This window comes from Salvelinus sp. IW2-2015, unplaced genomic scaffold, assembly GCF_002910315.2.
Source record: "Salvelinus sp. IW2-2015 unplaced genomic scaffold, ASM291031v2 Un_scaffold319, whole genome shotgun sequence".
NCBI lineage: Eukaryota > Metazoa > Chordata > Actinopteri > Salmoniformes > Salmonidae > Salvelinus > Salvelinus sp. IW2-2015.
This window is the reverse complement of record NW_019942538.1, coordinates 439606-453119: the sequence shown is the minus strand read 5'-3', so window position 1 is coordinate 453119 and position 13514 is coordinate 439606. Positions and strand designations below refer to the sequence as shown.

At 42.6% G+C, this 13514-nt stretch overlaps 1 protein-coding gene across 1 annotated transcript in view; it reads left to right on the top strand.

The window, feature by feature from the left end:
* Window positions 1-13514, top strand: part of LOC112068237 (protein tyrosine phosphatase receptor type U) — a 276274-nt gene that overhangs the window by 239126 nt on the left and 23634 nt on the right. The window contains exons 24-26 of the mRNA XM_070438079.1: window positions 3521-3825; window positions 4958-5090; window positions 6478-6635. Of these exons, the coding sequence (XP_070294180.1) occupies window positions 3521-3825; window positions 4958-5090; window positions 6478-6635 (596 nt within the window). The remainder of the gene's footprint in view (window positions 1-3520; window positions 3826-4957; window positions 5091-6477; window positions 6636-13514) is intronic.

Here is a 13514-nt window from a genome sequence, read left to right as displayed (position 1 = left end):
GTACCTATTAGAACATCCGATAGTCAAAGGTATATGAAGTACAAATAGTATAAAGAGAAATAGTCCTATAATAACTACAACCTAAAACTTCTTACCTGGGAATATTGAAGACTCATGTTAAAAGGAACCACCAGCTTTCATATGTTCTCATGTTCTGAGCAAGGAACTTAAACGTTAGCTTTTTTACATGGCACATATTGCACTTTTTCTTTCTTCTCCAAAACTTTTGTTTTTGCATTATTTAAACCAAATTGAAATGTTTCATTATTTATTTGAGACTGAATTGATTTTGATGTATTATATATATAAAAAAAAATCATAATCGGTCGACCTCTACTCTCAAAGCACTTCATGATTACAGATGTGAGTGCTACAGGGTGTCATGTAAATATCTTCCCAGCGTGAAATAGTTACAAATCGTTCTGATTGTGATGTCATGTTGTAAAAAATTTCACAACATGTTGCCAGTCAATAATTGCATGAGTGTCTGTGTGGATGGCTGAGCTCGTTTCTCTCACATCCCCTCGCCCTGGATTTATCTAGCTAACTAGCATAATTGGCTGTAAACTGGTCGAGATGGCAAAAAATCTCTCCTCACATTAACCCTCAGCACTTCGACGTGCGAGTCCGGGTATTTACAGTGGGGCAAAAAAGTATTTAGTCAGCCACCTATTGTGCAAGTTTTCCCACTTAAAAAGATGAGAGAGGCCTGTAATTTTCATCATAGGTACACTTCAACTATGACAGACAAAATGAGGGAAAAAAATCCAGAAAATCACATTGTAGGATTTTTWATGAATTTATTTGCAAATTATGGTGGAAAATAAGTATTTGGTAACCTACAAACAAGCAAGATTTCTGGCTCTCACAGACCTGTAACTTCTTCTTGAAGAGGGCTCCTCTGTCCTCCACTCGTTACCTGTATTAATGGCACCTGTTTGAACTTGTTATCAGTATAAAAGACACCTGTCCACAACCTCAAACAGTCACCACTCCAAACTCACTATGGCAAGACCAAAGAGCTGTCAAGGACACCAAAACAAAATTGTAGGACCTGCACCAGGGCTGGGAAGACTGAATCTGCATAGGTAAGCAGCTTGGTTGAAGAAATCAACTTGGGAGCAATTATTAGGAAATGGAAAAGACATACAAGACCACTGATAATCCCCCCGATCTGGCGGTCCACGCAAGATCTCACCCCGTGGGGTCAAAATGATCACAAGAATGGTTGAGCAAAAATCCAGAACCACACGGGGGGACTAGTGAATGACCGCAGAGAGCTTGGACCAAGTAACAAAGCCTACTATCGGTAACACACTACGCGCCAGGGACTCAATCTGCAGTGCCAGACGTGTCCCCTGCTTAAGCAGTACATGGTTCAGGCCCGTCTGAAGTTTGCTAGAGAGCATTTGCATGATCCAGACAGAAGATTGGAGAATGTCTATATGGTCAATGAAACAAAATATAACTTTTTGGTAAGTTTGCATCCAAAGAACCCATACCTACTGTGAAGCAATGGGTGGAACATCATGCTTTGGGTGTTTTCGGTAAAAGGACGCAGGAGACTGATCCGTGTAAAGGAAAGAATTTGATGGGGGCCATTATCGTGAGATTTTGAGTGAAAAACCTCTTCCATCCATGAAAGGGCATTGAAGATGAAACGTGGCTGAGTCTTCCAGCATTGACACATGATCCCAAAACACCGCCGGGCAACGGAGGAGTGGCTCGTAAGAAGCATTGTCAAGGTCCTGGAGTGGCCTAGCCAGTCTCCAGATCTCACCCATAGAAATCTTTGGAGGAGTTGAAAGTCCGTGTTGCCCAGCAACAGCCCCAAAACATCACTGCTCTAGAGGAGATCTGCATGGAGGAATGGGCCAAATACCAGCAAACAGTGTGTGAAAACTTGTGAAGACTTACAGAAAAACGTTTGACTCTGTCATTGCACAAAGGGTAGAAACAAAGTATTGAAAACTTTTGTTATTGACCAAATACTTATTTAATTGGCATATTTTGCAAATAAATTCATTACAAATCCTACATGTGATTTTTCTGGATTTCTTTTATTCTCATTTTGTCTGTCATAGTTGAAGTGTACCTATGATGAAAATTACAGGCCTCTCTCATCTTTTTAAGTGGGAGAACTTGCACAATTGGTGGCTGACTAAATACTTTTTTGCCCCACTGTATATGCTGACCTCATGCCTCAATAAGCTTCTGATTGGTGAGAGTCAATACTCCTGGCCAACGTTGATTGGCAGATGTGTAAAGCAAATGCGTGTGCCCACAGAACAGTTTTTCAAGGGAGGGTGTGAGAGAAACATCCGCAGGAGCTCAGCCATCCACCTAGAGATGCACGTGCAATTATTGAGCTGGGAATATTTTCACTCTGGGAGAAATGTTTACATGACACAGGGCAGTAGTCATTGTTGCATGAAGCATTAGAGTTCTTGGGAACAGGAATGACGATGGTCATTCAAACATGTGTGGATTACAGACTAGAACAAGGAGAAGTTGAAAATGACCATGAATATGCCTGCCAGCTCTGAGTACGAGTCCTGGAATACCATCGGACCCCGCGGCCTTGCGGGGGTTGACATGATTAAAGACCTTACTCACGTTGGCCTCGGGAATGAGAGATCACCCAGTCCTCTGCGTCGGTGATGGCCCTCACAACTGACACTTTAACTGGTTACTGTGTTTTTCCTTATATACTCCATATCAATTATGCCACTTTCATTACTTGACAATTTATTACTTATGCGGGGGGAAAATGTGGTCTTTGATTACAGGTTGTTAGTTCTTACCTAAGTTAGATGGTCAAGTGAATCCCTTTGATCCTGTAATTCACCCAACTGACATTCCTTCTGAAAGGATCCATGCAATGTATGCCAAGTGCAACCGCAATAAAACCTCGAGCTATATTTTGCTCATGCCGTATCTATCACAGAGCCCAGGTAGAGCCAATACCAGCCAGTATCACTGAGATCAGCATTTCCCAGAACTATTATTGATGTGGTGCATTAATGATCCAACTATTCTGTTCATATTGTTTTACGTAATTAGAGTGGAATGCTTAATGTTTATCAAAGGGAATAGGTGCAAAATATTCAGTTTTTCGTTTGTTTTCCCAAAGGTTCATAACATTTGTGTTCATTATGCATGAGCCTGGCCTAATTTTTCCAATTTGTTATTGAACTCTGACTATTTCAGAGTGATGTTAAACTATTTAAAGATGCTTCTAACTGGTATTGACAGAGAATAATGAGTGGCCAATCTGTCATTAGCACGCTGTTTCTCCACCCCCACTTCCTCCCCTTCTCTCTGTCCACCTCCATCAATTCCCTCCTTTTTCTTCATCACCTATTTTTATTTCTGGTACTTCATCTCACCTCTCCTCACCTCACCTATCTCATAAATTCTCCCTCCATTAAATCTTTATATCCATCATCCCTCCCTCCCACCCCTCTTTTCTTCCTCCCCTCCATCTTCCCTCCCTTTCCACCTCCCCTTCCTCCTCCAGACGTTGAACTCGGTCACCCCTCACCTGGACGTGGAGGAGTGCAGCATCGCCCTGCTCCCCAGGAACCGGGAGAAGAACCGCAGCATGGATGTGCTGCCGCCCGACCGCGTCCTGGCATTCCTGGTCACCACRGAGGGCGAGAGCAACAACTACATCAACGCGGCACTGACTGACAGCTTCCACCAGCCCGCCGCCTTCATCGTCACCCCTCACCCGCTCCCCGGCACCACCGCCGACTTCTGGAGGRTGGTGTTCGACTACGGCTGCACCTCGGTGGTCATGCTCAACCAGCTCAACCAGTCCAACTCTGCCTGGGTAAGCTATATATTTTAGTATTTATGTATATTAAGGTATACTGTTTGCATGTAATGTATATGTATGTATATGTTAATGAATGCAGTTTATTAGGAAGGGACAGTGTTCTGTTGATGAATCCGCATTTCACCTTTTCCACAGTGAGAAGTGCTGCAGATCTGAGTCTGAATCTAGTTCTGATTCCTGGCAGTGTCTGGGATGCTGTATCTTAGCTCAACTTTGCTCCTGTGTCCATAGTTCTATAGCAGAAGACTGCTGCCTGCTCTGCCATCATGTAGTCTGTTATGAGTGTGTGTGCGTTTGGATTTGTTTTTTCACACCGCATTGTGCCTCTTTGATGTCTGACCACATGTGATATTGTGGCGTCAGTAACACTCCTCGCTTCATTTCGATCTCTAGAGAATCAGCTATATAACTTTTAGTCCTTCCCCTAAGCTAATAACTCAAGGTTTCTCTTTGTAGGTATCTCACAGTGTCTGCCTGACTGTCTCTTAATGAATTACAAGACACTCTTCACCAGGGCATTACCCATCCCTCTGCTCCTGTCTCATCTCCTTAATACCGGCCCACCTCTCTCTCTCTCTCTCCCCATACTCCCTCTCTCTCTCTCTCTCTCTCTCTCTCTCTCTCTCTCTCTCTCTCCTCTCTCTCTCTCTCTCTCTCTCTCTCTCTCTCTCTCTCTCTCTTTTCCTCTCTCTCTCTCTCTCTCTACCTCTCTCTCTCTCTCTCTCTCTCTCTCTCTCTCTCTCTCTCTTCTCTCTCTCTCTCTCTCTCTCTCCTCTCTCTCTCTCCGCACTCACTCATCTCTCTCTTCTACTCTCTCTCTCTTTCTCTCTCTCCCGCACTCACTCTGTTTCATCCTTATGTGAGAGCCCTTCCTCTCAGAAAGGTCTCTGCTTTTGTTACCAGTTCCAATCACATGCTGTTGGAACGCTTTTGGAGTCGTAACAGGGTGGTTTTTGGGGGTGAATTAATTGGACTTGTATTTTCCTTTCTTTTGGAATCTTGACAGTGATCTATAGGTCCCAAAGATGCCAAATGAACTATTTTCTCCTCCTCCTCCTTTTTTCACTCTACCCTGTCTCTGTCTCTCTGTTTCACCTCTCTCCTCTCTCTCTCTCTAGCCTGTGTCCCGTACTGGCCAGAGCCTGGTTCTAACAGCAGTATGGGCCAATGGAGGTTGAGTTCCTGTCCCACGTCCGCTGACGACGACGACGTCATCACTCGTCTGTTCCGTGTCAAAAACGTAACAAGAGTGAGTCACTAAGAGCATTTATACACACCTGCATGCACACACACACGCACACACACAGAGGAGATGCTTTTCAACATTATAAAACAACCGTCTTCCTTTTTCAATTTCCTGCTTGTCATTACATTGAATGGGCATCTTCCTTTTCTTCCTGCCACTTTGACCGTAATGCATGTCACATCCACAATGTGTGATATTCTAATAGGCTCAAATGCATATTTTCTCCCCCTTTTTATTTGTTCATAAAGCATGTCACACATTTAAATACAAATACCTGATGTAGAGAATCAGGCAGAACTCATGAAATAGGCTACATGTCAATCCCAACTGAAGAAGATTACAGCTCTGTTGTCAAAGTACAGGGGTACTGGTGTTGTCAAAGTCCCCCTTAGTATGCCGGCAGGAAGAAAAGGAAGATGTTCCTCCCTACCTCTGTGAAGAATAATAGAGACTTTGTTCGTGTGCGTGTGCATGTGCTTGCTTGTGCGTATGCGTACTTGCCTTCGTGTGTGTCTTAATTATCTCTTTCTGTCTGTCTGTCAGAACGGTAGAAAGAACAAAGTGTGTGTACAATACTGGTGTGTGGGTGTGTAAATGAGTAGGTGTGTTGCATCACTGTCAACCAGATTGGCACTTCCATGCGAGGCCTGGTCCCTGCTTGCAGGCTGTGTGACAGGAGGTGCCCATAACCACCCTCAGAGTGGCATCCTCTTTTCCCAATCTACCCCTCCTGTCATCCCTCCTCACCTACACTACCCTTCTCTCCACACTGCACTGTCAAACAGCACCTCACACAACGCGGAACAATGCTTGTGTGCGTGTGTGTGTGTGTGTGTGTGTGTGAGAGAGAAATAGGTCCGTAGAGCATCTGAAAATCCCACTTCCATGATTGTAACTTCTCCTTGCATCCTATTTGTTTGTGTTAGTCCAATCTGCATGACATACGGTGCATCCCTAGCTCCTTACGTGTAGGGCTGGAGGCTGTTATATCTGTCACGTGTGCCCCTGCAGCAGCAGAGTGATATTAATGCAGATGCTAGTATGGGCTTTAGCTCTGAGCACACAGGGGCATCTCCTTTCCCATCCCAGGTCTCAGTCTCACCAGCAGACTATAAATCTCACACACACTTATCGACACACATGAGCTAGCAACACGCAGGCAGGAACTACATGCACACACACACACACACACACACACACACACACACACACACACACACACACACACACACACACACACACACACACACACACACACACACACACACACACACACACACACACAACACACAACACACACACACGACACACACACACACACACACACACACACACACACACACACACATATTCAGGTCTCATGAGCTTCATGTTTTCTTTCTGTCCTTAGCTCCAGGAGGGCCAGCTGGTGGTGTGTCAGTTCCAGTTCCTGCGCTGGTCAGCCTACCGCGACGTGCCCGACTCCAAGAAGGCCTTCCTCGGCCTGCTGGGTCATGTGCACAAGTGGCAGAGGGAGTGTGGAGATGGCCGCACTGTTGTCCACTGCCTGTGAGTTTTCCTGACAATCTGACACACACACACACACAAGTGCTCACATGCACGAACGCAAACACTGACACACAAGCACACACACAGACATAGACAGGTAGCCTAGCGACAAGTAGCCTAGTGATTAGAGCGCTGGACTAGTAACCGAAAGTTTGCTGGATCGAATCCCAGCGCTGACAAGGTAAAAATCTGTTTTTCTGCCCCTGAGCAAGACAGTTCCCCGGTAGACCACCGTTGTAAATAAGAATTTGTTCTTAACTGACTTGCCTAGTTAAATAAAGGTAAAAAAATACACAAACATACACACACAACAGCGGTACTCCAAGCTTAGTTCATCACAGGCTGGAGGTCAGCTTGGCCTTCACCTAATCAAACACCAGCCGTCAACATAGCTAACACCCAATCACAGGCAATGAAGTAGGCGTTACCTCTGGAAAAACACCAGTTCATAATGCTCAAAGGTACCAGCCTTCAGGAACGACCCTGCCCAATCCACAACTACAGACCAGATCAGGACATGCACCAATCAGTGTAAGAGGTGGTTTGAGCAGTAAGCATGATGCCACATGGCTTCTTGGCTGCATTGCACTGTGCTCTCCTCCTCTCATAAGAACTCAGCTCAGGACCTGACTGAATATGGAGCCTTGTGCACATTGCTGAACCACGACACGTGCACCTCCACCACCACAGTCCGAAAACACATCACTCAGTGCTGTCACACAGCATTACCCACGGCAACCGGGAAAGAGATTATGGCGATGAAATCAATTATGGCTTAATACAGAATGTGCCGGCTCTCACGATAGTAAATTCAAGGCTGCCAAACTGCTGACGCCGATTGATTACTTTAATATTGCTCGTATTGGCTGCCGCGGCGACTGGGCGCCTGCCTTCCCAGGGTGCATGTCAGGAATGAGAATGTGGCCTCGCCTCCTTTGTGTATTAATCCTCCTTTTGCTTGTGATGATAACCCAGACCGTCTAGCGCCACAAAAATGCCACACACAACAAGCTTACTGGACCCTGTCCTCGCATTTCAAGGCCGCGTTGAGACAACGACTTATCAGGGACCTAAGCCCTGCTCAGATAACCCCTACCATTTTGTTGCTGAGCTGTTGTTGTGCTGCTGCAAATGTACATTTTCCCAGAGGTGTTCACATTCATAATGCAAGTAACCTAAATTATGTTCCTCTAAATGCCTCTGTCAAAACAACTGCTATTCTCAGCAGTAAGCATGTGCCTATGAACCTAAGTTATACTGTTAGCGCTGAGACGCTTTGCCCTGCTCAAATGTAAATATCACTGTCATGTCTACCTCTAAGTCTCCCAGTAAAGCAATTAAAAACAATCAAGAATCCCAGAAAAAAATGCTACAAATAGACTACATGAACATATGTAGCCTAAGAAACCAGGTTCATGAATTTGATAACTTGCTAGCAACCGAAAGCGTTCATATACTGGCTATCTCTGAAACTCACTTAGATAATTTATTTTTATGATTCAGTTGTAGCAATATATGGTTATAACATCTACAGAAGAGTCAGGAATGCCAACGGAGGAGGTGTTGCTGTTTATATTCAGTCATATTCCTGTAATGCTTAGAGGATCTTGTGTCAAATGCTGTTGAAGTGATATGGCTACAGGTTCACCTGCCTCACCTAAAGCCTATTCTAGTGGGGAGTTGCTATAGACCACCAAGTGCTAACAGTCGGTATCTGGATAATATGTGTGAAATGCTTGATAATGTATGTGATATCAACAGAGAGGTATATTTTCTGGGTGATTTAAATATTGACTGGCTCTCATCAAACTCAAGAAAAAGCTGCAAACTGTAACCAGTGTCTGAAAACTGGTTCAGGTTATCAGTCAACCTACCAGGGTATTTACAAACGGAACAGAAATGAAATCATCCACTTGTATTGACCACATCTTTACTAATGCTGCAGACATCTGCTCTTAAGCAGTATCCAAACCCATCCGATGTAGTGATCATAATATATCCATATCTAGGGAAAAACAAAGTTTCAAAGACTGGACCTAAAAAAAGTGTATAAGTCATCATACAAGAGGTTTTGCAATGATTCCTATGTTGAAAGATGTGAAAAATATTTGTTGGTCTGATGTGTGTAATGAGGAACATCCTGACGCTGCACAAAATTGCTTCTTCCGGTTACTGACAACCATGCAACCATAATGAAACTGACTGTTAAAAATGCCAAATCCCCATGGAGAGATGATTCATTGAAACACTGTATGGCTCAGAGGAATGAGGCTAAAGGGAATGGCAAATAAGTCTGGCAACACAGCAGATTGGCAAACACAGAGTAAATTGAGAACTCGCGTAACTAAACTTAATGAAAAGAAGAAGAAACTAAACTCTGGAACAAATATAAATTATATGAAGAATGATAGACAAAAGCTCTGGAGTATCTTAAAACTTCTTGTCAATAGCGGGGCGCTGTTTTCACTTTGGAAAAAATCGTGCCCAAATGAAACGGCCTAGTACTCTTTTCTAGATCATACAATATGCATATTATTATTACTATTGGATAGAAAACACTCAGAAGTTTCTAAAACGGTTTGAATTATGTCTGTGAGTAAAACAGAACTCATTTTGCAGCAAACTTCCACGCAGGAAGTGAAAAATCTGAAAACGAGGCTCTGTTTCAGGGCCTGCCTATTCAATTGCCTTATATTTATCGATATGCATGCACTTCATACGCCTTCCACTAGATGTCATCAGGCAGTGGAATGTGGAATGGGGTGTCTAGCTTGATCTGAGGCCGAACAAGAGCTTTTGGAGTGGCAGGTCAGGAATTTTCTTTGTCTACCAAGGCGCGCCGCGGACCTCGACATTGGCTTCTGAAAAGCGTTACGTATACACGGCGAACATCTCCGGCTCTGATTTTATTTGATACATGTGATAATAACATCATAAAGTAGGTTTTTTCAACCGAGTTTTATCAGTTTATTCAACGTTTATTGGGACTTTTGGAATTTTCCGTTCTTTGCGCCAAGAGTTGATGGGCATGTTCACGCCACATGGCTAGCTAAGGTTGCTAATTCGACAGAAGAAATGGACATTCTAAAACCAAACAACGATTTATTCTGGACCAAGGACTCTTTGTACAACATTCTGATGGAAGCTCAACAAAAGTAAGAACACATTTATGATGTTATTTCGTATTTCTGTGTAAAATGTTGAGTCCTATTCTCCGCCGTTTTGGTGAGCGCTGTCTCGCAATAACGCAAGCTGTATGTTATGGTAAAGTTATTTTTTTAAATCTAACACAGCGGTTGCATTAAGAACCAGTGTATCTTTCATTTGCCATACAACAAGTATTTTAATGTAAAGTTTATGATGAGTTCTTTGGTCAGATTAGGTGAGTGTCCAAAATATCTCCGGACATTCTGGGGAATCGATGCTACGTATTCACAATGTATAATCAGGATTTGTAGCTCTAAATATGCAAATTTTCGAACAAAACATAATTGTATTGTATAACATGATGTTATAAGACTTTCATCTGATGAATTTGTTCAAGGTTAGTGATTAATTTTATATCTTTTGCTGGTTTTTGCGAAAGCTACCTTTTGCGGTGAATAAATGCGTTTGTGTGTTTGGCTATTGTGGTAAGCTAATATAATTCTATATTGTGTTTTCGCTGTAAAACACTTAAAAAATCGGAAATATTGACTGGATTCACAAGATGTTTATCTTTCATTTGCTGTACACCATGTATTTTTCATAAATGTTTTATGATGAGTATTTAGTTATTTCACGTTGCTCTCTGTAATTATTCTGGCTGCTTTGGTGATATTTTTGATGGTAGCTGCAATGTAAAACTATGATTTATACCTCAAATATGCAAATTTTCGAACAACACATAAATGTATTGTATAACATGTTATAAGACTGTGATCTGATGAAGTTGTTTCTTGGTTAGTGACACATTTTATCTCTATTTTGTCGGTTTTGTGAAAGCTACCTATGCGGTGGAAACATGGTGAAAATATGCGGTTGTGTGTTTGGCTATTGTGGTTAGCTAATAGAAATACATATTGTGTTTTCGCTGTAAAACATTTAAAAAATCGGAAATGATGGCTGGATTCACAAGCTGTTTATCTTTCATTTGCTGTATTGGACTTGTGATTTCATGAAAATTATATTATATGATATCCCTGTCCCGTTAGGCTAGGCTATGCTAGTCAGCTTTTTTGATGAGGTGGATCCCGGATCCGGGAGAGAGAAGTGATAGAGGTTAAATAAAATGTTAGGCTTTTAAACTAAGCTAACTCCGCTCCATCCTTCATTGAGGCTAATGGCTCATTCATAATAGTATCAACCAGGTTGGCACCCGGAAGGACTCTGACATCGTTCACGCTGCTCGTTCACGCTGCTCGTTCCGTGGGTAAGCAAATGCTCCTACCATTGTCTCTTGCAAGCATTTTTGACCTGTGTTTTGGCTTAATGCTCTGCATACTGCTTGTATCCGCAGCACTAACGTGCGAGTTGGTAATCTCCCGCTCATTTAGTAAAGTGCAGCCAGGATCCATACAGTGAGGAAGTTGTCCGCTTTCTCTCTGTTTATCGTACTGGTGCATGTGTGTGTTTGCCATTTCACTGGCGGAGCTTGTTTTCGGGATGTGGGTTGTGTTTGCAAACTCCTTTTAGCTCACAACAAGCTTGTAGCATGGCTAATTCTAGATAGAAAAACTCAGCAAATCTCAATGCGGAAGAGGAATATGTCTCAAGCAGAAATTGTTCTATAAAGATCTAATAGATCTGCTGGACAATAACTTTGTGTCCTTCCTGCAACTCTTTTGTCGATTCTACCAGCAAAAGGGTTGATGATATGTTCTAGCATGTAATGGAATTTAAAAACAGTTTGGAATTTACGCAGTCGGAGGTGGAGGAGCGAAAGGGCACGAATGTCACCAGCCAGACCTCATTCAAAACCATGTCTGAGGATTTTGCAATTTTTCAAAAAACACCTGACAAGCTTTCTTCCAAAGGAGAACACCAATTGAGGTGCAATAACATTTTAAATCGATAGAATTGAGGACGTAAAGACTGAAACTTGGCATGACACAGAAGTCAAGGCCAAGAAACCCATGGCAGATCAACTCAAACTGGACCCTAAACTCATCGAGATGGAGAGGATGCATAGGAATGGCAGTTTCTTCCCCGATGGATGGCCCGGATCTATAGTGGTGAAACTGCTCAGATTCCGTAAGAGAGAAGCAGAATGGTTCTAGAACTCTTGTTTCACAACTGGTCTAAAAAAATATCTTTAAAAAAATAAAGTTTCTCATAAATCCTTCTCCCCTGAATTCTGCAAATTACAAAAAGTATAAGAACAAATGTGTGACTAGTTTCAGGAAACTAGGCGTATGTTGCGGGTCACTACTTCACAGGAGAGCCATTTCAACGTAAACTTTTTATTTTTATCAAAATGTGTTTGGGCAGAAATGCCTTCTGGAACATGTGAACTTTCATGTGGCTTAATAAGAAACTTGTATGCAATCTGTAAATATGAATAAAATTGTTAAATTACGAGCCTAGTTGATTTAGCCACAGAAAAAGCAGGCAACCTTCCCGCTAGCCATGTTTGGCTGAGATAATGAGTGGGCTGCACATGCCGAGAGAAGTTCGGATTGGTCTGCCATGTAACACACTTCTGTCTATTTGAGCTGGTTAGTATGTGTAGGTAATCCTGTCTAACGCAGCTTTTTATATATATATCATATTAGATCTGCAGAAGTGTTGCTCTCCACTTTCTGGAGGCCCATATTTTGAAATCAGAATAATTAGAGTATGATAGCTAAGGAGATAGAGAGAACACTTGTCTCCACATTACATCAAACTAAGGGCAACCATGGCATCCGTGACAGAGAGGGAGAAGCGTTCATCCAGATAGTTTAGCGAGCTACATTTTCAGATATTACACTTTTCTAATTTGGTCAGATAGTCATTTTCATTTCAAGTTAAAGCGTACTGTTAGCTAGCTAGCTAACGTTAGCTGGCTGGCTTGCTAGCAAACGTTGCATTTATGATCTGTGTAGTAATATTATTCGTATCTCAGAGTCATTTGCTTTGATAGCTAGCTAACATTAGGCTATAACTAACGTTGAACCTGGTTGGTTAGCTACCTGCAGATTCATACAGTAGTAAGGTCATGAGTTGGGATTATGGTTCAGTGATTAGCTAGCTAGCTACATGTCTTAACAAAAGACTCCACTGTGCAAGTATCCATTTCAATAGAATGTTAATGATATCACTGCGACAACTGTTGTTTGACATAGCCAGAGGGAATTTACCAGCTATCTACTCCGATTTCAGAGCACTCTCGTCTGAGTGTGCCAGAGCGCAGAATAACTGACAAATTTACAAACGCTCAACACCCGTTGAATATGGCTGGTGTCAGTAAACGTTGGCAAAAAAGCGTAAATTGTTACCAGCAGCACAGTTGCAGTCACCAACCCTCTGGATAACAAAAAACATTTTAACCAGCTCTGCTAGGGTGAGTAAAATGGTCAGAGTGAGCTGTTCTCTCATTTGTGTCTGGAAGTACAGTGTTTGTGTAACCTTTATTTAACTAGGCAAGTCAGTTAAGAACAAATTCTTATTTACAATGACGGCCTACCAGGGAACAGTGGGTTAACTGCCTTGTTCAGAGGCAGAACGACAGACCTTGTTAGCTCAGGGATTCTGGCCCAACACTCTAACCACTAACACCTGCCACCCCTTCTTCCTTTAAAAGTTGCATCATACTGCAGCACACCTTGCGGTCTGCTGCAGAATTCTATGGCACATTATTTAATTGTCAGCCATTGTTACCATTAGTGCTAGTTTAACCACCAGAGGGCATCTTGGAGA